The sequence below is a fragment of the Neodiprion pinetum genome, chromosome 5, assembly GCF_021155775.2.
Source record: "Neodiprion pinetum isolate iyNeoPine1 chromosome 5, iyNeoPine1.2, whole genome shotgun sequence".
NCBI classification, from domain to species: domain Eukaryota; kingdom Metazoa; phylum Arthropoda; class Insecta; order Hymenoptera; family Diprionidae; genus Neodiprion; species Neodiprion pinetum.
In genome coordinates this window covers 30782391-30808606 of record NC_060236.1, presented here as the reverse complement: position 1 = coordinate 30808606, position 26216 = coordinate 30782391, and the positions used below count along the sequence as shown (strand labels likewise).

Below are 26216 nucleotides of genomic sequence, written 5' to 3'. Positions count from 1 at the left end.
AATGTACAAATGGTGTTGGTAACGAATAAAATAACGTGAAACTGTTAATAAGTGGAAAGACTCGGCATTCAAATTGTACATATAAAGACGATGTTTATTTTAAATACTTCTTGGACACCAATATTTAGTGTTTTCTTATTTTTTCCCCATTTCAGCCACTCTTCTCTTCGTTACACTTCATTTAGGCGCTATGCATTCGTTTTCTCCTGCTCTCTTCGCATTCGAACGAGCTCATATAATCACTATTATTATTATCATTACTGTTTTTTTTTTTTGTTTTCTTTTTTTTAATCATTGTTATTACCATTATTATTGTTTTGTTGTGGTTATTATAAAACGGGAAGTAAGTAAGCGTGATGCGTACGATGCCATTTTATAAATACGTTACGGTTACGATTTGTTACAATTCCTTTATCTCTCTCTCTCCCTCTCTGTTTCTCCGTTCGACGTAATAAATCGAATACAATTCGAATATTTTCATTATTATAAATACAAACAATGGTATAGGATAAATTAGCGACAATGATTGTGAAAATGATAATGACGATGACGATGCAAATGATAACGACAGTAATGACAATACTATTAATACTATTAATCACAGTGCTAAAGAAAGCGGAGTTACGTATGTATTATATGAAATTTTTTTTATCCACAAACACTCAGCCAACGTTGAACAATACATATAATTTTTTTAAAACAGTTTTCCATTTTTTTATCACGCAAATGATATAATTTAACTTGGTAGTTCTGTTTTCTCAAATACATTTTTGAAAATCCCAAGAAGTAGCTGGATAGCAAAAATAAAAAGTTAAATTATACCGCACTCGATTTATTTGGCCATTTGAACCTACTTTCACGTTCGTTATTTGCTTCTAAGGAATTTTTTTCGATCACGGTTACGGTTACTACATCGGATCAAAAAAAGAAATTGGAATGTACCTTCGTTCAGGTTTATGGTATCGACGTTAGAGGCCGCTTACTAATAAATCGAGAATTCACAATTCGTTTCTCTCGAGTATGAGTATAGTGGATATTTTTTGCCTCGTTTCACCGGAATTCTGAAAACGATGCAAGTTGTATTTGATTCGCAAAGAAGAAATACTGTTCCGTTAAACTATAGGTATGAGTGTCTGTAAGTGTGCAAGTATTGAACCTGAGCACGAGTAAATATCGCAAGCCGAATAGCCGATTTTTGTGCATTCATGGAGGATGAGATCATAACGAAACTATTCTTGCCATAATTTTGTTCGGCGTGAAGTAGCGTTCGATTACTGACGAGAGCTGTGAATAATAATATAGCCGAAATGAAATCGCAAGCGTGCCAATGTCGGCCATGTTGATTTTCCGTGGCACCGTTTCACTTCGCATGTCAAAAATATTCAACAAACATTTTTTTCACAACTTAAACCAAGTTTGCAGCTGATCTGCGTTACTTCACGCCAACGATTTTCATCTAAAGATCATCAGTCTTTCAACATATTCGTCGAAATATATCTTTTCACTTTCGATAATTCATCTTGATTTATTTACTCGTATGTGGGTAGATACATACATACTCCTATTTCCGCTGAAATCGGCATGATTAATTCTTTAGAATATATAAAATAAATAAGAAAAATAAATAAATAGCAAAATATGCAAACACTGTTAACGACAACATTGAGAAATTTTGATGTCATAAATTCTGTCCACACATTGTTATGGCAATAATTATAGTGGTGATTTCATCAAGAAATAGAAAATAATTAGGGATGCCCGAGACACTTACTCCAGCTCTTCCCAATCAATTGCCATTAGCCCAATATCTGAAATGACGCACCGTTTGGAAATCATGTTTTTTTGATTTTCTTATGGAACTACTTTTTTTTCTCAACATTATATTATTAATTCTGTTTTATGCTTCTAGATTCTTACAAAATACACAGTCAAGCATTGAGAAAGACAGAGACAGACTTAGAAAGTTATATAAATATAAAGAGTTAGACATCGAGAAACGACTCGCGTTATACTCAAACTTCCTCAAGTTTTAATAATAGAAAAATAAAATAAAACAAACGCGACAATGATCTAGTAAAAAATAATTATACATATTATTATTAATAATAATAACAACGATGATAACGATAATAATAATAATAATAATAATAATAATAATAATAATAGTAACGACAATGATATTCTAATATGTATCCGTAGCCAAATATACATGATGGCCGAACGTAAGCGGCAGCAGCAGCAGCAGCAATAGCACTAGCAGCAGCAACAATATATACACATTAAAAAGCATATAGTTACAAATATTATTTTTGTTTGTTTTTCTTTTTCCTTCCATTTTCTCTTTAGCCGGAGACACACTCTTTCCTATAATTAATTATTATTACTATTAATCGTAAGATTAGCACAAATTACATTTAAGACTTTTAATTTATTGTAATAATCGCATTTTTTTTCCTTGATCGATACAATTACACTTCTCTTCAAAATAGGGGAGGGTCAGATAGATCTCCTCCATCTTCCACAGTTGTTCAGTTGTTATGTATTCATATTTATTTTCGATCGCTCCGTGAAAACATTGTGCTTTTTAGTATTCTTCAATTCCTGCGTCTTCATTTTTAAGCTTTGCATTTTATACCATCATTTCTGTTTTTTCATCTCTTAACGCCGTTCATCTTCCGTCTTCTTTTCTTCTCGTTACTTACGCATAAATACATACATTATACATACATAAATCCAATTCGCATTTCTATCATTCTTGAAAGTGAAATTACCATTACTATGATTTTCTATTTTTCATCCTTCTTTTTCCTTCTAAGAAAATTACAACTCTCTAAATCCACCTCCTCACATTCTCATCACACAATACTCGCGCGCACATATCGTATCATCGCAAGTAATATTATATATAAAATAACGTTTTAGAGGCTAACGTCGCTTTCAAATCTTTCAACGAATCGAATCATGTTAAGTATTATGTATCGCTTTTTTAACGGGCATCGGTTTGGAAAAAAATTGAAATAATGCGTGTGTGAGAAAGAAAATATTTCGTGTATCGAAGTGAAAAAAAACAAAGAAACAAAAAAAAAAAAAAAAACCACACCGTATAACATTGATGTAATTTTTCCCCCAGCCCATAAAACGCTGACTGATATATTGCGAGTCTACGCGGTGAGATTTAAGGGGATGAAAAACAGAATAGTAATAACCGAAATTAAACAAAAACCGATCTACTGTCAATTATATCTATCAAGTCATGTGAACTCTCTAAGAAAAAGATGTTGATTTTCGTTGTTATTTGTTTTTCAGTCAAAAATATTCGTGACATCGTTGATAAAAAAAAAAAAAATAAAATTTTCTGCAAGAATAACTGCAATACCTGATAAACCAAACAGTTCGTACAGAGAATAATTGGTATAGAGATAGAGATTCTTGTTTTGAACAAAAATTCGAATAAATAATAAGGTTTAACTGCTTAGTCTACGGTAAAAGATTTCTCTACGCATTCTATTACACGTGGTACGTAATCCGGATAAAATTTATTTTTTTATTAATACCGTTTTAGACATCGAAGATTGTTGGAAAGTGTTTAAATATTCAAGCTGAAAATGTTGGTTGGATTGCGCGGGTTTCACTTAGTTATTTATTACTTCGTTCATTTTTTATATTATTTTTTTGTTGTTGTTTCTTTCAATCTTCTTTTGCCATTGATTTGTCGTCAAATGGGTTTCCTTTTTTTTCTATTCTTCTGTTTTGCCGTTACTATTATCAATATTGTTATTATTAGTATAACTATTATTATTATCATCATCATCATCATCTCTCATCGCTATTATTATTAGTATTATTAATATCATTATTATTATCAATAATACGAACTATTCATTACCATTACGAACGTACGAATGTATAAAATCTTATTTAGTATTCGGCCTAGTGATCACGTATGTACGTATATAGTATGTATGTAGCCACGTAAATACAACGGATACTGGGTACTATTATTATTATTGTTGTTGTTATTATTATTTATTATTATTATCAAATAGTAGGAAAGTGAGAATATTAAAGAAAAATAATTTTTAATTCATTGTCTATTGTAGACTACCTCGATCTAGAAAGTCTTTAGATGATGTATGAAGGGAGGAAACATAGAAGAGAAAATCAGATGTAACGGACATACCGAGTGCAAAAAAAAAAAACAAAAAAAAAAAAAACAAACCAGTAACGAAGTTCGAATTTATAAATCTTTTTAATTTGATCTTTCGTATAGTGTTTAAACATTGTGTCAGGGTGGATCAGTTCAGCTTTAAAACTGCGAAGCGGTGAAAAACAAAACAACGTTTTCTTACTTAAATGTATAAATAAATAAATAAGAAGGTAAAAATAAATATACAGTTAAAGCTCGATGATACACGGCGCGCGGTGAGACGTTAAACGTTTCAAGGAAAAGAATAGAATAAAGAGAAAATTGTTATGCTTGTACAGACAGGACAGCCGTCTTCTTCTCTATCAACTTCTGCTTCATTTTTCTATAGATAGGTAACTAAATGGCGGAGAAAAAAAAAAAAAAACGGAATAAAAAAAAAATCACTACCAAAGCGAATTGAAACAGTCGTTTTGTTGAAAGATTGTTTGTAACCGACAGACACCTCAATATCTAAGCCATCAATTGTTATATGTATATAAATTTGTTGCAAACAATTTCGAAAGCAATACTTTTACAATACTTTATACACAAACTAGACTTTTGTTACGTTTTAGCGCAAACTCCGTTCGCGCTTTTGACAATTATTATTCTCATTATCATTATTATTATTACTATTATTATTATTGTTATCGTTATTATTATTATTATCATCATAATTATTAGCATTAGTGTTACTTATCAGTTAATCACGGTCACTAAACCATTACGATAGCTTCTTTCCCACAAAAGAGGAACGGATATTGGTCGATCATTGTCTGAACTACGTCTTCTAGGAACGGCCTCATCGCCTCGAACCTTCCCATGTCGTTGAATTCAATTGGTAACAAAGTCGGCCACCAACAAATAGCTAAATTTTTACTATCCATGCTATTCGATTTGCAATTCTCAGCTACCCTATAAAATTATAATCATTATTTACGTCAGCCCATTCGTTAATATCTCTTCGCTAAATTACACGAAATATATTGTATATCCGTGCATTGTATAAATATATAATATACTCACTTTACAAAATGCTGAAAAATATATTTCAGAACGTCAAAATTTATCGGATTTAATTTTTTAAGCATGTGTCTCAAAGCGAGCAGTCTTCCGCTACGATCTGAAATTTTGAAAATTAACAATGAATTTTCTAACGTCGATCAAATAACCAAATGTTTAAAAATATATTTTGGTTAATTGTTTTATAAACTGACCTTCCATGTTCATGCAAGTAGCTGACATTGGTTTACTGATCGCACGTGCCCCTGAAATTTAACGCATGATGCTGTGAATAACGTTTAGAAACGGAAATTCGTAATAGAAAACAAATCTCGCGCTTTCAGAGATTTGATCATATAAAATAAAGTGTCATTTTCTCACACTTCTTTTGTGAAAACTAAAATGTTTCATACTTCAGGAATGTTTCAGGAATTTTTCAGGAACCCAAAGTAAATAAAAGTCAAATTTCAAGATCGCACATTGTTCAGAATATTTTTGGCAAGGTGGGACGACATTTGAAATGTGGTATCGATTGAGAAAGATCTTTTATAAGATTATACAACTCAAATGAAATTGCTCACCAGAAATGTCCTCAAGCTCGCTCATTCGTTCCTTGTCAATAAGAGGTGGTAGCCTCTTTGAAAAGAAATCTTTAAGAGCGGTGGCAACTGCATTTACCGGAATATCGAGGGAATGAATGTCTATGTTGCCATCTGCGAAAGTAAAAGCACAATTCATCAACGATATTGTATTTATGAATAATCAGTGGTTGGTATTTCGTCGCTAGGCAAAAAATACCGACCTTCCTCAAATTTCTGGAATAAAAGTTCAACGTGTGCTCTGTTGCCTGGCACTCTATAGATACCCTCAGAGTCCAACCCTTCGTCTTCGATGAACTGTACGCATTTTTCAAGGAAAAGTGGAATCCGATTCGTCTCGCTTTGTGCAAAGTCCTCGATGAGAAGCTGTTGCTGAGATTGGCCGGATATCGTACCAGCGCTTCCGCCCTTTGTGTTCTTTTGTTTTTGCTGTTTCTTTTTCTCCCGCTCCTTTTCCTTCTCCGCGTTCCTTTTCAGCTTCTCCTCCTTCTGTCTTCTCTTCTCCAATTTTTCATCCTCTTTGGCCTTTTGTTTGTCTTTTTTTCTCGCCAATTTATCGCCGTCCTTACCTTTGGTCAATATGCCGAACTAAAAACGAAAATTATACACATTGTAATAAAGGAATACTGATCGAGGGAAACAATAAATACCACTAATCGCTACTAAAAAAATTCTTCTACTCGATTTACACTCACACTTGGAGAATTTATTTCCCTCGGGGAAGAAACTTCCAGGCTAGACTCGTCGTCAGGCATGTTGCCGTAAGCATTATCCATCCTCGGTTTATCTGCACAGAATAAAATAGAATAATAAAAATACATTGAAATACGCGGCAATAGTACAATTAAATAAAATCATGAACTCACAAGGTGCACCAAGAGCCTCTTGAGACATGTGCTTAGTGTTCAGGTGGTGCTGTAACATGGTGGATGAATACTCTTGTTGTGCCGAAAGATTACCAAATCGCTTTCTCAAATTCTGCACAGCCGATTTGCGCGGTTTAATTCGTGGCCCGGACAGATGATCAGGCTCACTGGACTCCGAGCTGTCAGGAGTTTCGCTGGAAACTAATGTGGGGAAAATGTTGAATGAAATTTAAGATGAAGTAAAAAAACGAGCTTTATTAATAAACATTATGAGAGCCATTTTTTCTTTCTGTAAAAATATCCGATATAATTACTGTAATGGATTTATTGAATAGAAAATGTGTACCTCTCTCCATGGTATCATGTCGCCAATTTTTGTCCTCTTTAATCGTATAATTGAGTCGCGTTATGCCTTCACCGCCTCCCAAACTTGACAATAACGGAACTTTTGGGGTAGCTACAGGTATAGCTGTACGTTTTTTGCGTATTCGTTTGTGCGTCAATGATTTTTTGTTACCTTTACCTAAGAATTCCATTGGCCTTTGCCGCTCTGGAGAACTCGAATCCGAGTCAGACTCGCTGAAAGCTGTAAGAAATTACAAAATCATAAGTTAGTTGGTTATTAGGAGAATTTCAGAGGTTTTGGATCCCTATGAAATAAATACGAGACGTTAACCATTCTTGAGTTCGTCTAAAATTCAACAAGGGAACAATTAAGATACAAAGTTGTTTAAAAAAAGATGTGAAAAAAAAAGAAACTGAAAAAGAATCAATGTACAAAAACGAATAAAAAAAAAAAAAAACAATGAAAAAACTAAAAAAAAAAACAAAATAAACGCTCACATGGCTGTCCTTTTTCTCGCCGATGTCGTAATTTCGATTTATTGTTGCCAAGGGGATCGTGAACTAGGGTGTACATGTAATCACCCTCGTAAGGCGTGTACAAATTTGGAACGACGTCTTTAACTTGTGCATATTCTGAACCGAGATCAACTAATTCAGGTGTAGCTAACGGCGCGTGACCCAAATTAATTTTTGAGCCGTGTTCGTCTTTTTCACCTATCTTCATCCTTCCAATGACATCCGTGACGTTTGAAAAGTCTTTTAAATTTATTTTCCCAGGTTGTTTCAACGTCTGACTATTTCCCTTCGGCCGAGGTTTTGTTTGAGATATATTGCGACGACCGGTTGTAAACGCCCGATGAGAATATCTGTTTATTCCCCCGTCTTGAGGCATAAACGTCTCTTTCATCCACCCTGGAAAATCGATGTTTAATTTAACATTCAAATGACGATGGAAGTGTTGAAAAAAAAAAAAAAAAAAAAAAAAATTGTACATACTGTACGTTGTGTGAAATGTGAGTGCGATTTTACCAGTTAATTTGCTGGTCACGTCTGCGCCTTTTATTAACAGTTCCCTGTCCGCATCCTCTCGATGAAAGTCAACGTGGCTGTAAATATCGCTGTCGTCGCTCGGTGTCGCTCTGTTATCGTGGAAATGTTCAATAAGCCCCGACTCCCCAAGATCACCGTCGGGTGTAAGTTGCTCGTAAGATTCAGACCCACTCCTAAAAGTAACAGACATACTACTGGAGGTTAGACATACAATTCAATTTCTCATTGGCGGCTGTTTTTCGTTTTTTTACCCCCCTTCCTTTCAGGGAGAATTATATTAAATACAGCTACATAAAAATTGCACGCGTATTTTAAACCCACTTACCCGTCGTCGGGCGTCTGAAGGTGATAACTTTCATGCCTAGGCGGTGGCATTGGATGCAGAGCGGAGTATTCCAGCGTTCCTTCGCCACTGTCGTTTAAATTGCCGGGTTCCTCCATGTTGAAGGCCTGCTCAATCTCCGGTTTTTTTTCCCAAACCTCCTTGAAGAACGGAGTGTAGAAAGCGGCTAATTCGTAAAATACACACAGTTAATTGAGAACGATAAAACAGTCAAGTTTCAAAAATTTGAAGACAATATTTTTAATAATCTTCAAAACGTGGCCTACTTTTTTGTTGACAACTCGAAGCAGAAGTCATGAAATGCGCCTGCAGTCTATCGGCAGTCGCGTTACCTTCAGTTATCAATAAATGACTCAGATCTGAATTGAAAAAAGCATTTGCTCCGCCAGTGTCCGTCACAGCCATTATTTGAATCGGCAGATTTGGAATGTTCATTGAGAATGCACTGCGAAAAAATCGATAAATAAATTAATTTTGCTGCGAATAATTGATAGTATGTCTCAATGAAATTTACAGATGTAAAATATATCCGAATCAATTATCTCCTTACTTTAGCGTAGCAAGAGAGGCTTTCCTTTTCGTCGAATAGACGAGTATAAAGCCGTGAACTAGTTCGTCTCTGAAAGCGTTAGCTCCGTGAAAGCTAGATATAATAACAGCGACGCGTCTTTTAGATTCGCCCAAAAATGTCTCCAACACGATGGAGCGATCGCCGCTCAAGAAGCAGCATTGATGACTAAGTAACGGGCCGAGAACATTTTCCACTGAGTACGGATCTCCGCAAAACATGCACATTATTATTCTGTTGATGTAAAAGAATGAATAAATCCAAAACGTTTCAACGATCACAACTCGACGTCGTCATTTGAATATATCTCACAAAAAGCCTATCATCGTCGACCCACCTTATGTCCGGCTCTAAGCACTCGATTACGCTTTGATATATGTTCAGAAATCCTGCTCGATGATTTATAGATTGTATCAACTGCTGCAGGGCGTCTTTGACCAGCGCGGCGGGAAACCTTTTGTTCTGTTCCAATTCTTCGACGCATACATCGATGAATGGACATTGTAAGCTGTAAAAAATATCCTTCTTTTACTACAAATTGTGGCAGTTTCAAAATTTAAAAAAAACGATTCCAGCGCCTGATTTTCCCGATTGTATCCTGTTCGAGCTATCAACGTATGAACTTATTTAATGGTAATAGATTTCTAGGAATCGAATTTTTTCCGTCTCAACAATTATTTACCTGTCAGCTAAATTCTGTCCTTCTTCGCGAAGCCTCAAGGCTTCCATTTCGTCGATACAGGCATCTGCTACAAACATGATAACGATAGGGAGACCTTGAAAGGGAAGCCTGTCTTCCTGTTCCAAGTTGGACAATAAAGTCTTTTCAAGAGAAGATCGAATGTATTCGAAGGATTCCTCGTTTGAGTAGATACAAAATGATCCTGAAATAAAACGACATTGAGCGGTATCCAGAAAACAGATTAAGATTGAACTACCAATCGAAACAGAAGAAACAAACGACCACTTACCGTGAGGCATGAAATCTGAGGTCGTGAAAGAATTGTGAGGAAGACCGACATCACCCTCGATAACTCTATAACCGAGAGTGTATATTTGCATGTCAATTTCAACCTCGTCGTCCTCAGTCTGGGCTTTTATTTCGCATGCAAATTCTTCGCCCAGTCCATTATACCCCAAGATAACCAAATTCAATTGATTATTATCGGAAGTTAGCTGCCATTGACTACTGTGGTTCCAAGAAGATGGCCTGAAAAACGAGCAGTAATTATTCATTGACACCGCTAAAACTGTTGTACGAAAACAGAAAAAAAAAAATCGACTCGTTTGTGGAAGAATAAATATTGAATAGAGTTTCTCTTTCCAATCTCTGAAATTGAAATAAATAGATTGCTAGTAAAAATTTAAACTCAAATAGTTAAACTAGAAATATTAATATACCATTGACAAAAATTTCTAAGGCTAGTTAGTAGTTTCAAGAGCAGCTCTATCAGAGCTATAAAAATATTTTATAAATAACCAAATGAACTAACGGTATTGATAGGAAGTAAAGAATATTTTAGAAAAAAACTTAAGGAATGGATAAGAGTTTATATATAAGAGTGCATTGAAATGAAATACTATGTCTGGTCGAAGTGCGATGCTTAGGCGTCTTAATGTTTGCAAATTAAATGAATAATATATATTAACTTTTTGTTTTTATTGTTCTCTTATGCGGATATTTTGCAAAATTATATGTCTAGCTTTCAAGTTATTATTTTAAGTATATGAGTGCCAGTCCTGCCTACATGTAACTCTTATTACCTCTGCAGTTTACTACTACTATTGTAAAATAACTGGTGATAAAACAAACAAACAAACAATTCAATTTTACCTGTGCGCTTTTGTTCCTAAAATACGCTCGATCAAAGCATCCATACAATTTGGAAACGCCGGACAGTGTTCTCTGATCGGACAGTGGACGAAACCCAGATGTTGAAACAACATTAATTTTCTGTCTTGATCTAGCCTATCCAAAGCCTTATACCTGCATAGAATGATATCAATGTTATCTACGCGCCTTAAAAGGGTTTTAAAATCACTTTTCGCGAGTTTATCCTCCGTTACTTTCTCTCTATTTGTACCATTGACTTGAAGAAATATTAGCATTTATATTTATCTACTTGTACTCAAGTTTCTCGTTTTAGTTTCTGCAATGTTTTACCTAAAATCATCGACCAGGGCATCGGTTATTTCCTTTATATCATCCTGAGTAATTGTTCCAGACGGTGCTATACTTTTGAAATGATAAAAAAGATCTGCGTGTTCAAGAAGCAGCTCCTGTAACCAAGAGTAAACTGTTTATTTTTACGAATTTCACTGTTTTCCGTTTGATTTTCATCTCAATTGAATTGTGATTCAAGGGTTTAGAAGATCCTTTATTTTGTAATCGACGATCTATTTTAATTACCTGAAAATTGTGCTTCGCCTTTTCGATAATTTCTTTCTGATGCTGATCATAAATTTCTTGGCAATCGACGTGAGACAATGCCTCGAAACATTCTCTACCCATGAACAAAACTCTGACTTCCGACAAGTGTTTGCCCGGTGTAACGTACCCAGTTTCTTCAAGTAGCTGTTTGAACTGTTTCTTCCATCTAAAAATGTAAAATGAGGATCAAAATTGACGATCAAAAATTCGAATGTTAATCAAACAAAACCCAAACACTTTGAACGACAGTTAGGAGAAGGTAAAGGAAAAAAAAACACACACAACACAGAAGCGGCTGAATTTAGTAACGTTAACGTAACAAAACATTGGTAAGAAAAATCATCATTGTGTAATTTTAGAAAAACATTCTAGGAGTTGGATTTTCAAAATATGAGTATGATTGTTTTATCATAGCTGACTAACTTTCGAACAATCTTGAAAGTGCAAAGTAACGATGTTTCCTAAACATGAATCGTTACAGTAACATTACTAACTTCAACCTCATTAAAACATTACAACGGTTAATCGACACCAAACGCATGTCATGCCTTGATTAAATATGTTTCACTTGTGTAATTTTACCTTTTTGGAAGTCTGCGTGGAAAAAGAGAAAAAATAATAACAAAAAAATAAATAAAATACGCCGCCCAGAACGAAGCAAAGCATTAGTACATGTGATGGTAACGTAGATAAATATGTAATGTAAGGTAATTCAATATTTTCGTTACATGATTTCAATATGTAAAAATTTGTCAAGTTCGAAACTTACTCCAAGCGTTTTTGCTCTTGTTGAAGAGCGTTGACGTGATTTTTAAACACAGTCTCAGCCTCCGGCGTCTCTAGAACGTCGTAGGGTATCTTAGAGCCGTTATTTTCACCAAAATCATAATCTATCCACGGTATATCTTCGGGACATTCGTAGAAATACTGATGAAAATCTGGATGCTCTTTTATGAATTGTTGAACGGTTGACCACTCTCTGAAAATAATTATACAAAATGTGTTGAATACTGGATAAGAACGTTCGCGAAAAGAACTTGCCATTCTATTATCTTGAAAAAATCTTACTCGTTAATCAGATTTGCAATATCCGGACAAATTTCGTGAAGTACATCCGGTAACATATCCAAATAGCCTTGAATTTTCTTGGCCATTTGTTCGTCTTTCAATTTCTTAATATGCCGCCTGAACAGCCTCTGAGTAGCGTCGATGCCAAAGAGTTGTACAAAAGCAACGAATTCCTTGTGTTGAGATAATTTCTTAGATGCCTGAGACCAGAGGGCACGGTAATCGGTAACGTGAATTCGTATTAGTCTCTGCAGAGATTCTGTAGATGCGTCGAGGAGCTCTTTTCTGGCTCTAGCGGCTTCGGCAAAGGGAATAACTTTGCTGCGCATTTTAGTTTTGTCGATAAGTTGTGCCAGTATCATAAAAGAAAGTTCAATGTTTATATTTTCGTGCGCCGAAGTTTCGACTATAAGAATTCCACCTTTGTACTCTTTCCTCGTTACCAGCTTCTCTGCTTCCTTGACGTACTGTTCGTTAGCGTCGTCATTTTTAGTAGTTACCAACACCACAGGCTTCTTTGTCTTCACCAAATTGTTCAATATATTCGCAACGATTTCTACCTGCTTTTCTATCGACCTGTGAGGCACAACGCTAACGTCGAATACACATATAAATCCATCGATGTTAAGCTTTCCATCCGGCAACACTTTCTGCTCGTATTCTTTCTCTATGCCGAGCTGATTCTTACATATATACATCAGCTTTTCGGCACTGGTTATCTTTGTGGCCGCGCACCGTTTAGCGTAAGGCTCCATCTTCCCACCTTTGAACGGCTGAAATGACGCGTCGTCGATAAATTCTGTGTGCTCAATAACTTGGAACTGAAAATCTGTGCCGTCTTCGGAGGACTTGACAACCTCGCCCCAATATAGAAAATGATCGTTGTTAACAACTCGACCGCTGAAATCCGACTGGAATAAGGAAAGAGCAAAAAAAAAACCAAAATATAGATCATTTGTGAAGAATATTTTAACTTACATCGTATGAATATCATCAAAGAACAAATACTGTTGCGCAATTTAGTTATCCCGCCTGATTTGTAATAAACTCTCAAGAACAAATATCCTTGAAATTATGCGTTAAGTTGAAGGAAATCTGATACATGCAGCAAGATGAAAATCTGACATTGAATTCTTGAAAAATATATGTATAATTTCGTTGCTTTTTACCTGCGACAATACCGATATATGATCAACACTGTAGTCGTCGCTAAGTGATCGCATAAATCGATTACAGAGACAAGATTTTCCGACTCCTAATTGCCCCTTGTCTTTTTCAGTCCCAGAGAGTCCAACAACGGCGACATTGATGCCTCGAACATTATCAGTTTTTCGTGCCATATTGACAATTGAAATTAATACAAATATTTTTATATTTATTTAAAATTATGCGTATTACGATTTATAAAATTATTAATTTAAGTTCTTAACTCTTTCTTCGTCAAGAGATTAGATTCCGGTGATTTAGAAATTGGTTTTTTTTACTCCTCAAATTTACTCCCTTTATTCAATTTAGTTACTGAGAATTTTAATTCATTTTCATTTCTTTTGTTGTTTCCTAGTCTTTCTTTCCCGGTTCGCATCCGTCTTGTCTTTGATTTACAATTATTGATGATTCATTTTATAAATACAAAATTCATTGTTACATGTTTGTTTCTCTCTTTCTTTAACCATATCATTGTTATGGCAATAATGTTATGGAAAATATTAAAATAACAATAATAATGAAATAATAATATAATAATAACAAGAAAATTGTTAAAATTAAAATTAGTTTAAAAAAAATGACATCACAATTCAGCTTTCTTTTGACTTATTGGATCGTTTCTTTTTCAATATATTAAATATTAAATGGTCACGTATAAAAGACATTCAGTCAAATCGATTCAAATCTATCCTGATGCGAATCGTACTACTATTAATTAATACTCTAAACCTATATCATCTTATTTCAATTTTTTTTCTACTAGTTGGTTTCTGTGTGAATGTAATTATTATTTTCGTTTTATAGTAATTTTTTTTTTTTCAAATCTTTGTTTCGTTTAGCTTCTATGTTTTATTTATTTTATATATCTTGAATCAGCCTCAACAAGAACAAGAAGAAAACGACTATGGTTGAGGAATTAGTTTAGTGCGCTTCGGTCATCTTCGCTTGGACCGACGATTGTTGACTTAGAAAAAAAAAAAACAAATTTAACATTCGTACTTAAGGTTAGATTTAGTGGCGTTTTTTGCTTATTTATTTATTTGTTCATTTGTTCAATCAATTATTTTTTGATTGTTTTATGTTTCTTATATTTTTATCACGTCAATGAGCAACTGTTGCGTATTTGGAATGGCACGATAATGATATACGCTATACGTATGTATCTGAAAATTGAAAATACTTGTTGTATAATTCGTTTCATTTTACAGTACGTGTTCGTTCAAGTAGTACATGAAAATGTGACAGATTACCAAAAAAGATTCTACCGATGAAAAATAAGAATGGTATTCAAAAAACGGAAAAGGAAACTGACGCAAGAATAATTCTTATTTGTTAAATTTGTTACGACGTTTTAATAAAACGGTAGGGTGAAAAAAAAAAAAAACGAAAAATGGGCGAGTTGATTTTTGCGAGAGAATTGTGTCTGTACAGTTCGCTTTTCTCTCTCTTTCTATCCTTCTTCATCTGCACGGTTTTGTATGATCAGAAAAGAAACGAGAAACGGGACCAAGTTGACTTCATGCAATTTGTGCAAGGCGAGGCGAGTTTTTTTTTTTTGTTTTTTTTTCTCTGAAAACCAGTTGAAAAAAATTTAATTGCAGTGTTACATTTTAATGACAGATGTACAACGAATATGAGATCAATATGGATTGTATACAACAGCGGCAAATTTAATAGTGGCTATGTGTAAAAGTTTTATTATGACCACCCGTAACTCTGATCAAAATTTTACACACTCAGGATAGCAACAATTTAGAAGAAAAGATACACATGTATTTAACGTGCCTCGTAATAATGCCGACAACGCGTTAGACATCCGCGCACACACACACGTAAAACACAAAATGGAGAGATTGAAATCAATCTCGAAAATAAAAATCCACGGGTGGTAAACATGGGATAGAATTTAGGGTGGAGGGGGATGAAGGGCGATAAAAAAAATTCAATACAAACGAAATAGCGATATTTTCTCACCGATCTGTCTGGCACACACGCTCTTTCACCGAACACACTTAATTTCCTTTTTTCTCTCTTTTTTTTTAATCAAATATATGCGAGTGTGTGTGCGCGTCTGTCTGTGTCTGTCTGTATGAATAACTATATATTTTTCTTGTATCCTGTAGCTTGAAAGTTTACGCCCGGTTCGATCCGATTATCACGCTTGATCTTCGCGAGTATGTTCAAATAATCGTTGACGAAATTACTTCGCGAAACCGTAAAAATAGCAAGCATAGAAGTAACTTTACGTGAAATACCTAGTACAGCCCCTTATGGGAGCCATCTTTGTAGGTGGGCTCGACAGTCAGGGGAGCAAGCCTAATGTTTCTTGAACGTGTAATATTTATCGTGCTTCGCCCAGAAACGCCGGGTGTTACCAACCAGCTACCACCTTAAGGTTCCATTTCTGTTCTACTTGGCAAAAGGACTATCGCTATCTGATGTCCAATAGCCGTACAGCTTTAGTTCGGAAGCTGTGTAATGATCAGATTTTCGTTGCAAGTGGCAGAGCTTATAATTTATTTTAAGGTGGATTCGGAGTATACACTCCAATTACTCGGAGCACTCAAATCCAGTTATACACGCCCAAATCGACTGTCCCTAGTTCAATACACTCAATTTTAGATAGGCTGATTATAAAAAACCTAACTTTGTCGTGACGATACCCTGATGATAAAACAATCACCTTCTATGCTTATTCACGGGAGCTAACTGTTTTATCTTCAGACTCCGTAGAGTTGTTTGGATTATAATCAACACGCCAGAGATCTGTGTGAAATTGGCCCACGACCTTAATTTTTTTTAGAATTACTTACGTCAATTAATTGCTCCCCAACTTTTAAGCTCCAAAAACCTATTTCACATCAAAAAGCGCTACTTAAATCAGGCTTTCAGGTTCGACCATAGACTGTATGGTTTGTCAAGGGTTTGAGAGAGGGCGCTATAACATCGTGGCCGTTTTTCATGTACGGCTAGACAAGGACGCAACGACACAACCCGATATAATTTCTGTGTTCCGATAGATCCAACCAATGATATCACTGTGAATCGAATCGTGTCGCAGAAGTGGAAAACGCGCTCCTTTTATCAAGAATTTGAACAAAAAAAAAAAAAAACACAATAGCGTCAAAGTCGGCTGACGGGGGGTTTGGCAGACTCATTCGGAGTCGTTGATCGTCGGTATCGCCAACATGACGTTAAAGTCGTTTATTTGAAGCGGCGAGCTCGTGACGTGACGTCGTCCGTACTTCAGCGCAAAGTCGGTAAATTTGTTGGAACATTTAGCTTCAATTAGCATTCGTCGCTTGTTATCAACAGCGTATACAGCACGGATAACGGCGTTTCGAAAGTCTTCAGACTGCGTAATCAGTATTCCGTGCGCCTTGAGGTGCGTAAGTGAGATCCCTCGGCATTCGGAGGATAAAATTTAATCGAGAGGTGGTCAGGTGGCATTGAAACCATTGGATAAAAGTACATAAATAAAAAAAAAAAACATACATAAGAATCGAACAATCGACCAGCAAGTAGATCAGTTCAAAATGGCGGACAGCGGTGACGGTCCCGACAGTACTACCTCTGGAAAAGATGCTAGAAATCGGGTTTCCGATTGTCCAGTTACGGATCCGGGCACCGTAACGAAGGTAACAACATCTGACAAATGACCAATATGTATTTTCACACAGCCTGATGAAAATCCCACCAGATTACTTCAATTCATGACCGAAAAATTTCAATAGCGCGACACTTTTGACCTAGCCAACAATTTGTAGTTTTATTATAGCGTGTAAAACGTCACGACTTACATATGCATCTACATAAGTTAATATCGATGTCGGAATAGACCGATTACTGAACTGCATTTCTCTTGTCTTCTTTTTTTTTTTTCTTTATCCAAACTACAGACTTTAATTCTTAATTTTCCCGCACATGAAAGAAAATCCTTGAGTCAATTGATCTACAACCACTGAACAAAATTACCAAATCACTATGTGGACAGTCCGTCTGCTGAACTCCCTTTTTTTTTTTTTACTGCCTCATCTCTGAAGTATGCATATATACAAAGTCGTGAACTTTCCAAATAAAGGCTGCAAAAACGCGCCAAAACTTGAATGTTTTTGTTATTTTTTTTTCTTGACTAAATTGTCTAAAGGATGACTGCAAAAACCGTCTTTTGCCCCCCTTCACCCCCCCCCCCACATATAACAACAGTTTTAGAACTGTAAGGCTCAAGCTTAAATGTGTCTTATTTGTACAACCATAATTTTGGAGTTTTCCAGAAAGAAAATGGGGCAAAAGAACATTCTTTGTCGATTCAAAATTCGAACCTTGCAATCCAAGAATGGAGGGTAACAATTTTTTACAAAACTCTCAACAGATTCATAACATCGTAGAGTTTCGTCACAGTGTAGTTTTAGTATTCGGACAACAGTTAGACTTGAATTGTTAATTTGAACAATGATTTATCAATCTATTGATTGATAATTAAAACCCGTAAACACGGAGACACATATTTCAGCACAAATGTACAAAATAATCGGGTTAGTAATAACCCAATGTTATTTTCTTTGCTTTTCAGTTCCGTACAATTTTTTTTTTGTTATTTTTGACGAATATATTTATAAAAGCTCAAGACGAAAAGAGAAATTCTCTTTTTCTTTTTTTGCACAATTCACTGGCTATTTTTGCCACCTGCTCTTTTGCTCACCTTGACAATAATAATGTTTGGTGGCTGTGCCAGATACAGGCCTGTAGTTAGTTAGAAATTTTGTTTTTTCCTTGTCTTTGCTTCACTTTATTCAACGCGGTAAGAATTTATCATTTTTATTGATATAATTGTAATGTAGGTCAATCTAATTAATCTACACCATCGTTGTTGAGAAAAAAACGGGTATTAGGGTATTAGGAAACTAAGACCCTATGTTTGTTACTAATCAATCATCTGTAATCGTAGATCAATCAGATCGACTCTTCAAAGTACTCATATATCCTTTACTGTTATCAGACGCAAGGGATTAGTCTAAAAACATGTCTTCTCGTGTTATTCGTTGAGAGAAAAAAAATAATAAATAAAAAATAATGTAAGGAAACAAACACTATCTTCTCATTTGGGCAAGGAGAAGAAAAAATATGTGGTCGATATGATTTGAAAAGCAAATGAACGGAAGTAAAAACAATTTTCATTGACAATTGTAAATGTAGAGAAGAAAAGAAATTTATGCTCTCGCAACGCCCAATGTGTAATTTAATTCAATACACCGCTACACTTCCCTTATCTTTGAGCGCATACTCCTCCAAAGCATGGCTGTAATCAATGCCTTGAAAAAAAAAAAAAAAATTATCGTATTGAAGGAAAATTTTTTTTGTATAGGCAAGAAAAACTGCAAGTCATAAGATTTGTTTGTCCAATTGATTTATATTGGTATTATTTTTATTTTTTTCTAATCGGTAAAGAAATAGCAAGAACGCAGAACAATATTTGCAACTAAAGTGTAGGGACAATGGATTATTCGTCACGAGGAATAGCAGGAATATTTTTATTATATATTCTTTTAGACCTTATTGTCATGTTACTTGAGAAGAATGCTTGTAGCATATGTTTCTTTATGGTGCTGTAAAACGCATGCAACTTGTACTAGGTGTAATAAGTAACAATGAGCATCAAGAAGGCCGTTTTTTGTTCCCAATCTTCTAGTCATTTAAATTAGAAACGTCGTTGCTTTTGAAGACCAATGATTATATAAGAATATCAACGATAATAGAAGATAAAATTTTCTTCCGAATAGTTGAGCTAACAGATTGTTCTTTTTTCAGGTAAAACGCAATTCTATTTTAATACAACAATAGTTTTAGTTGTAAAAGATGACTATAGTTCGCTTGGCTTATAAGAAAAGAAAAAGAAATGCACGTCGAATGGTTTTGGTAATAGGTAAAAAGTAAAATACATGGTATAAAGGTTGATAAATGATGCAAAAAAGAATCAAGATATGTGAAAACATTTCTACATGGCTTTTCATGCATTATAATCACAGCCTATGATACAACGATCACATATATTCGTGCGTTATGTATATTAATTATTTGTTTATTTGTATGTTGCCATTTATTTTCTCTCGTGTTTGAGAGAAAAAAATTTGAACAAATTCGAGGTAAAGAAAAAGATTTAAAACAAAAACAGAACATAACAATAATGAAACTTAGAACAATTCGATTTTGAGGTGAATTATGAAGTGCTCGTTGTTGTGATTTCAGAGCCTAGAGGCTTCAAATAATGCCTTTCACGGCCCGAGAGCAAAATTAGTAAGTAAGACTGTTTGTCTACGAATCTCAACAATCTCTAACGCTGTAGTGTTTATATCTGCCTTAAAATCCCAACCTAAACTGGATCGTGTGTACGGCTATTTGTATTGTTTTTACATTATATCCAATGACAAGTTTTAGTCTTTCAAGTGAAATAGAAAAATTAAGCATATAGAAAAAAAGACAACCAGCATGCCGATAGTAGTGAGTCACCAAATGCATGATATGATAAATAGCAATCAGGTAACACGCACTTAGATTAGTTGGACGGAATATTTAGATTATTAACCCTTTGAGTCACACATTATCGAGCTGAGGCAACTTTTATAACAAGATAGTATTCTTTGGTTTTTGGAGTGAATGATTACAATCCCGATATTAAATTTCAAAAATGCAAGATGGCGGATTCAATATGGTGGAAAAAATTTGAAATTTTATCGCATCCGGTGAAAAAAACACTTTATGCAAGAGTTTTCGAAATCGCTGATTACGAATCTGAAATCAGATTTTGAAAATTCAAAATGGTGGATCCAATATGGTGGACGGAAATTTCGAACTTGATCGAATTCGGTAAAAGAACATTATGCAAAGGTTTTCGAGGTCGCTTACTGGATTTGCCATAGTAAATTTTCAAAATCTGTTTTCAGATTCGTAATCAGCCACTCCAAAAACGACTGGACGGAGTTTTTTCTTTGTATTCGATCGAATTTGTAATTTTAGTACGCCATATTGGATCCACTATCTTGAATTTTTAAAATCCGATTTCAGATTCGTAATTACGTATGTCTGTAGAGGAGTATCTTTTTCGGAAAGGAATTATTCTTTCAATTTTTACGATTTTGTTTAATCAATTTGTTTCTAACTATAATAATTTACATCATATCGCAATAATTACTCTCTTAAAAAACTAGGAAACAACTGCACAGAAATATGTTGAAAAGTTCTCCAAATGCACAAAAAATGGTTATAAAATAGCCGGTAAGAATACTTACCACTATGACTCAAAGGGTTAAATACCATCACCCAAACACATCACCAAAAACAGCATCAATCATTCTCTTGTACATTTACAACTCATCAATTGACTCCATTACGTTGTATATACACCTATATATGTGTATACAATTCGATTCAATATGTATATATTCGATTTAGGAAAGCTGAATTTACTCGTTCTGCAATTCAATTACGATCATCATTTCATCAATTTCTGACATCAATTTTGATCGTTTGTAAAAATGCTTTAAAATATAATTTTTCTTCAACATACTGACGTGTTTGTGACTTTTGAATGAAACGCGCCAAGTTCTGCAATTTCAATTAATTAATTAGCTGCGCTACAAGATACGTCAACACAAAGACGTACAACGAGCAATTGAAACTGTTAATTATCTCCCTCACAATGAACGGACAAGTTGTTATATTGAATTGTTGATTAACTAGTTCTGATGTTGGCATCGTTTTTATTAAACAGATACTTAGTGCTGTTAGAAGTTTTAGTAAAGCACCGCTGTAACGGCAGTTGTTACTCACTTGTAGTGTAAGCGTATTGAATTATATCCTAAACAATGGAAACCGCTGTCTGCACGGTCCAGTGTGATTAACAGGAAAACGACATATTCTTTCTTCCCTATTTATATCGCAGCGGATGCTTTTTGAAGTTTTCTTAAGCTTTTGACGATAATACCCTCAGCCGCTGCGCTGTGATAAAATGTATCATCCTTATTATAATAATGTCTATTAATTTTTCTCAGTTTCTTTTATCTAATAATAATAAGGATAATAATACAAATCATAATATAAAAAACAAAAAGAAAAGAAAAGAAAAGATAAATGAAAAAATATGCAAGATAATGAAAACAGAAAAAAAATTTTCCTCTCAATTATTATCTATTATTATTACTTTCTGCTAGCAACACAATGCACAAGCACTTTTTACCCCGCAAAGCAATTGCTAATGATCGACATTAAGAGACTACTACTGACACGAGATTTAAGAAGATAAAGAAAAAAAAATTGACTGACAACGAACGTAATTCGTCGTCTACATCTTTCAACGAAAGTTTATGACCCTACGTCAGAATTTATTTACTTTATCGCCTTGAAACCGGATTCAACTAGTTAGGAGATAGCCTCAATTTACACCTGTTACAGTAGGACAAACAGTTTATGTCTATCAGTAGCATGCATTATTCTTCCTTCGGCCAGGGCGCCCGCTCCTTTGTCTTTTTTTTTTATGAACAATAATTTAATAAACGCCATTGGCGTTGTTTATTCTTTTACTGTTCGACGTTACCATTATATATGTTTCCTTGGACAAACGAACGTAACTCTAATACTTTAACACATGAATGAATGGAATTTAACCGACATAAATGAAAAATTTTTAGGAAACAAAGTCTGGTGCCTTGAAGAAATCCAACCGATACAGAAGCCGATCTCTCTCAGCCAGCAGCACAGATAGCTACAGCTCCGGTATGAGTACGTTGCTCTTTCATTTCTTTTCTTTTACATATATTATATGAATTTTAGTTATACTTTCGACTGCTTAAGCATGGAAAAAAAAACAAAAACAACAAAACAAGAGCGGCAAACATCCTGACTCTTTCATTTCCTTCTTCATCCATTCGCCGATTCTGCACACTGTGTACCTTTTGAAATTTCACAATCGCATGCGAAACAAACTAAATTACGTGGAGTAATGAGTTTTTTCATCATATGACTCCACTTTGCTACATCTAAATGTAGGAAGTTCATCGGACGAGGATGACGTATCGCCGCGTGAAAAAATCCAGAAGACAGAAAAAGGATTCTCAGATTTCTGTGTACGTAATATCAATCAGTACGCGTTTGGTCGAAGAGAAATTGAAATCGCCGAACAAGAAATGCCGGGAATCATGGCACTGCGAAAACGCGCCGCGGAGGACAAAGTAAGGAGTCATTTTGTGAAATTATGATTTCCATTTTCGTGCGACCGCCGAAAAGCTTGTAAAAATTTTACATCCGGAATATCGATCTGTTCTGAAAAATAATTCCCTCTTTTTAAAGCCACTCAAGAACGCCAAGATAGTTGGTTGCACCCATATCAACGCCCAGACCGCGGTCCTCATTGAAACGCTCGCGCAGCTGGGTGCTCAAGTGCGATGGGCGGCGTGTAACATATATTCAACGCAAAACGAAGTTGCCGCAGCTCTGGCTCATGCCAACTACTCTATATTTGCATGGCGAGGAGAAACGGAGGAGGATTTCTGGTGGTGTATCGACAAATGCGTTGCGGCTGAAAACTGGCAGCCTAACATGATACTGGACGACGGTGGAGACGCGACGCATTTAATGCTGAAAAAATATCCCGCCATGTTTAAAATGATTCAAGGTGATTGTTGACAATTGGTAATCGCGATTCAAATGAGTTATATCGCCAGAAGCGAGGGTTAGATTACTATCTGAATCGGGTATCCCACGACTCTTTTCTAAAAAAAAAAACCTTCACACATTTCCTTTTAAACTTTACTAGATTGCAATTAGTAGCGTTAACGTAACGAAATTTTTTGCAAAACCCATTTTTGATAACTATTTTGAATTCTTAGGATTACTTTGAAGGAGTTTAGTTTACAAAATGTAATTATATCATGCGGTATTACCGTTTACTTAATTACAAAGAACTTATCGTTTCTTGTAAAAGAAGGTTCAATTTTTTTCTTTTATTTCAATAGTATTTCATTTTTTAAATTCTCTGTATTTACAGGAATTGTGGAAGAAAGCGTCACCGGTGTACACAGGCTTTATCAGCTTTCCAAAGCCGGTAAACTATCGGTGCCAGCAATGAATGTCAACGACAGTGTTACCAAAACAAAATTCGACAATCTTTACAGCTGTCGCGAGAGCATTATTGACAGGTACAATAAAGCGGAGGGAACACTGCTTCAGGGGGTATAGATATATTAAGTCAATATTTTTAAGAAACATCAAACATCTGAAGATAAATTTATATCTCCGCAGTCTCGTTGTAGAAATGAAAAAAAAAAAAAAAGAAGTATCAAATTTAAAAGGCTGACTGAAAATTAATCGAACTCTGTCGGGTGAAAAATCTAGCGTTTAGAAACGGCAAAAAACGGGAATAATTTATGTCGTAGTGATCGTTCAAATTGTTCTTTCTACCGCCTAACTCTCGATGGAAATTTTGTTCATAGTATACGTGGCAAATTACGTAAGTAATATACCAGTGTAAAGACACGTTATATCAACGACCATTTCTTGCGTCGTTTTTATTGTCGTGAAAAAGATATGAGCCAAGGCTAAATTCAGAATAGAGTTTCAATGAGAACATGGAACAATTCAAATTTCTACAAAGATATTACGTCATGATTATTACCGCACGTATCCGCGTTTCTTACGGTATATCTCGCGCATTTTCTTGGCGGAAAATTACGAAATCAATGGATATTGAATGGATAAACGCCTTTTACATAACGTGCCAGTTTTTTCTTACGTTTCGTAATTCTTAAATTCGTACGAAGTCGAGAATACGAAATGTAAAAATGAACGTAAAAAAGTTTGCATTCATAGATTTACGCGTATTTATAGCTTGAAGAGATCCACCGACGTTATGTTTGGTGGAAAACAAGTCGTGATCTGCGGATATGGCGAAGTTGGAAAGGGATGCTGTCAGGCGCTCAAAGGATTGGGTTGTATTGTGTACATTACAGAGATAGACCCGATTTGCGCTCTTCAAGCAAGGTAGAGAATTCAAAAAAATATCCCCTCATTCTGAAACAACAGTTTTATCCAAAGTTTACAATGTCAGTGAAATTTGGTAAACTTCGAACTTGATAAAAATTCGAATCCCAATATTATATTCTCAGCATGGACGGATTCAGAGTGGTGAAACTTAACGAAATTATCAGAAACGTTGATATCGTTATAACTGCAACCGGTAACAAAAACGTTGTCACCCGAGAACATATGGACAAAATGAAGAACGGATCGGTTGTCTGTAACATGGGTCACAGTAACACGGAAATAGATATCGTATGTATTTTTATTATTCCTATACTTACATGATTGAACGACGGTAAAAGTTTTAGGCTGTTGTAAAAAAAAAATTAATTCTCAAACACAGAATAGCTTGCGAACACCTGACTTGACATGGGAAAAAGTCAGATCTCAAGTTGACCACGTGATTTGGCCCGACGGCAAACGTATCGTCCTCTTAGCCGAAGGAAGATTAGTCAATTTATCGTGCTCCAGCATCCCGTCCTTTGTCGTATCCATAACAGCGGCTACTCAAGCGCTTGCTTTAATCGAACTCTTCAATGCCCCACCAGGACGATACAAGAGTGACGTTTATCTGTTGCCGAAAAAGATGGGTGAGCTTACGGCGAAAATATATGAAAAGTTGTAATGGAGAAAAAACAACCAATTCATCACGTTGTTTTTCAATTTAGACGAATACGTAGCATCTTTGCATCTGCCAACGTTCGATGCTCACTTAACCGAGCTTTCAGACGAACAAGCGAAATACATGGGCCTTAATAAAGCTGGTCCTTTCAAACCCAACTATTATCGGTAAGTTTTTCTTCTAAATTTTTCATTTGCAGATATAAACTGGAAGTTTCTAGGCTTTCGGAATCAAAAGGTGAAAAACCAAAAAAAATACAGTAGAAATCTCGACTCGTGTTATAAAATTGGTAATTGGTACCGTCTTCATTCATTTCTTATGCAGTTATTAAAGACAGTACGTTTTGTCAACTATGACAATGGGCTGGATGAAAAGGCACTGCCAACTCTGAACGAGATGCAGGAGGAATCGTGAAAAAAGAAAGAAAAAAAAAAAAAAGAAAAATTGAGTTATGAGGAAATAATAATTGTGCGTAGATAAATTCCGACGTACTCCGGCCTTCTTGGGAAGAAAGGAGAAAGAAAGAAAAAGAAAAAGAACAAAATTCCAACTTGCCTAAATCCCACTTAAGAATGAAAATTGTTTTTATTTGTTCTTAGTTTTTCATTTTTCGTATTACATCTTCTTTTAGTATCTTTGATATCTCGTTTCTCGCAACATGATTTTCAAACAGAGGAAACTGTTATCCAACGTACATAAATTATAGAATTCAGTATTACTATCTACTTTATGATTAGTGCATTATTCTTCGGGTTTGTTACGGATAAAATATATGACAAGTTGGTGTCTGAGACGAGTAGAAGTGTCGTTGAGTATTGTAGTCTTATTGTTAGATACATTTTTAATCATGCTGTTATATA

At 35.0% G+C, this 26216-nt stretch overlaps 2 protein-coding genes across 9 annotated transcripts; one reads left to right on the top strand and one right to left on the bottom strand.

Moving 5' to 3' along the window:
- Nucleotides 1-233: 233 nt before the first annotated feature.
- RhoGAPp190 (Rho GTPase-activating protein 190) lies at nt 234-15972 on the bottom strand. Of its 5 annotated transcripts, none has more exons than XM_069136175.1 (23): nt 15920-15972; nt 13628-14827; nt 12459-13369; nt 12160-12369; nt 11370-11556; nt 11124-11239; nt 10794-10946; nt 9931-10169; nt 9642-9843; nt 9297-9467; nt 8942-9193; nt 8658-8836; nt 8374-8557; nt 8028-8239; nt 7497-7910; nt 7000-7239; nt 6654-6854; nt 6483-6574; nt 5991-6375; nt 5770-5901; nt 5404-5454; nt 5213-5309; nt 234-5101 (listed from the first exon to the last, which is right to left on the bottom strand). In XM_069136175.1, the coding sequence occupies exons 2-23, from the start codon at nt 13796-13798 to the stop codon at nt 4903-4905; spliced, it is 4998 nt and encodes a 1665-aa protein (XP_068992276.1). In that variant the 5' UTR covers nt 13799-14827; nt 15920-15972; the 3' UTR covers nt 234-4902. The 5 variants fall into 5 exon arrangements, with proteins under 5 accessions (XP_068992276.1, XP_046484014.1, XP_068992279.1 ...); XM_046628058.2 differs by having other exon boundaries at nt 15639-15966; XM_069136178.1 differs by having other exon boundaries at nt 7713-7910; nt 15639-15966.
- Nucleotides 15973-16793: 821 nt separating this feature from the next.
- LOC124219864 (adenosylhomocysteinase-like 1) lies at nt 16794-25822 on the top strand. Of its 4 annotated transcripts, none has more exons than XM_046628066.2 (11): nt 16794-17302; nt 19911-19958; nt 22349-22433; nt 22707-22888; nt 23007-23331; nt 23704-23854; nt 24543-24695; nt 24821-24986; nt 25078-25324; nt 25403-25523; nt 25681-25822. In XM_046628066.2, the coding sequence occupies exons 1-11, from the start codon at nt 17201-17203 to the stop codon at nt 25685-25687; spliced, it is 1587 nt and encodes a 528-aa protein (XP_046484022.1). In that variant the 5' UTR covers nt 16794-17200; the 3' UTR covers nt 25688-25822. The 4 variants fall into 4 exon arrangements, with proteins under 4 accessions (XP_046484022.1, XP_046484021.1, XP_046484024.1 ...); XM_046628065.2 differs by having other exon boundaries at nt 22349-22439; XM_046628068.2 differs by lacking the exon at nt 19911-19958 and having other exon boundaries at nt 16795-17302.
- The last annotated feature ends 394 nt before the right edge of the window (nt 25823-26216 follow it).

Bases quoted from the DNA above. Each gene is read 5' to 3' on its own strand.
- RhoGAPp190 (XM_069136175.1), bottom strand. From the start codon at position 13,798: ATGGCACGAAAAACTGATAATGTTCGAGGCATCAATGTCGCCGTTGTT. The intron at 9,468-9,641 runs GTAAATAATTGT...TATTTTTTACAG, and splicing joins GGACAGAATTTAGCTGACAG to CTTACAATGTCCATTCATCG. The intron at 9,194-9,296 runs GTGGGTCGACGA...TTACATCAACAG, and splicing joins TGCTTAGAGCCGGACATAAG to AATAATAATGTGCATGTTTT.
- LOC124219864 (XM_046628065.2), top strand. From the start codon at position 17,201: ATGGCGGACAGCGGTGACGGTCCCGACAGTACTACCTCTGGAAAAGAT. The intron at 17,303-19,910 runs GTAACAACATCT...TTGTGATTTCAG, and splicing joins ATCCGGGCACCGTAACGAAG to AGCCTAGAGGCTTCAAATAA. The intron at 23,332-23,703 runs GTGATTGTTGAC...CTGTATTTACAG, and splicing joins CATGTTTAAAATGATTCAAG to GAATTGTGGAAGAAAGCGTC.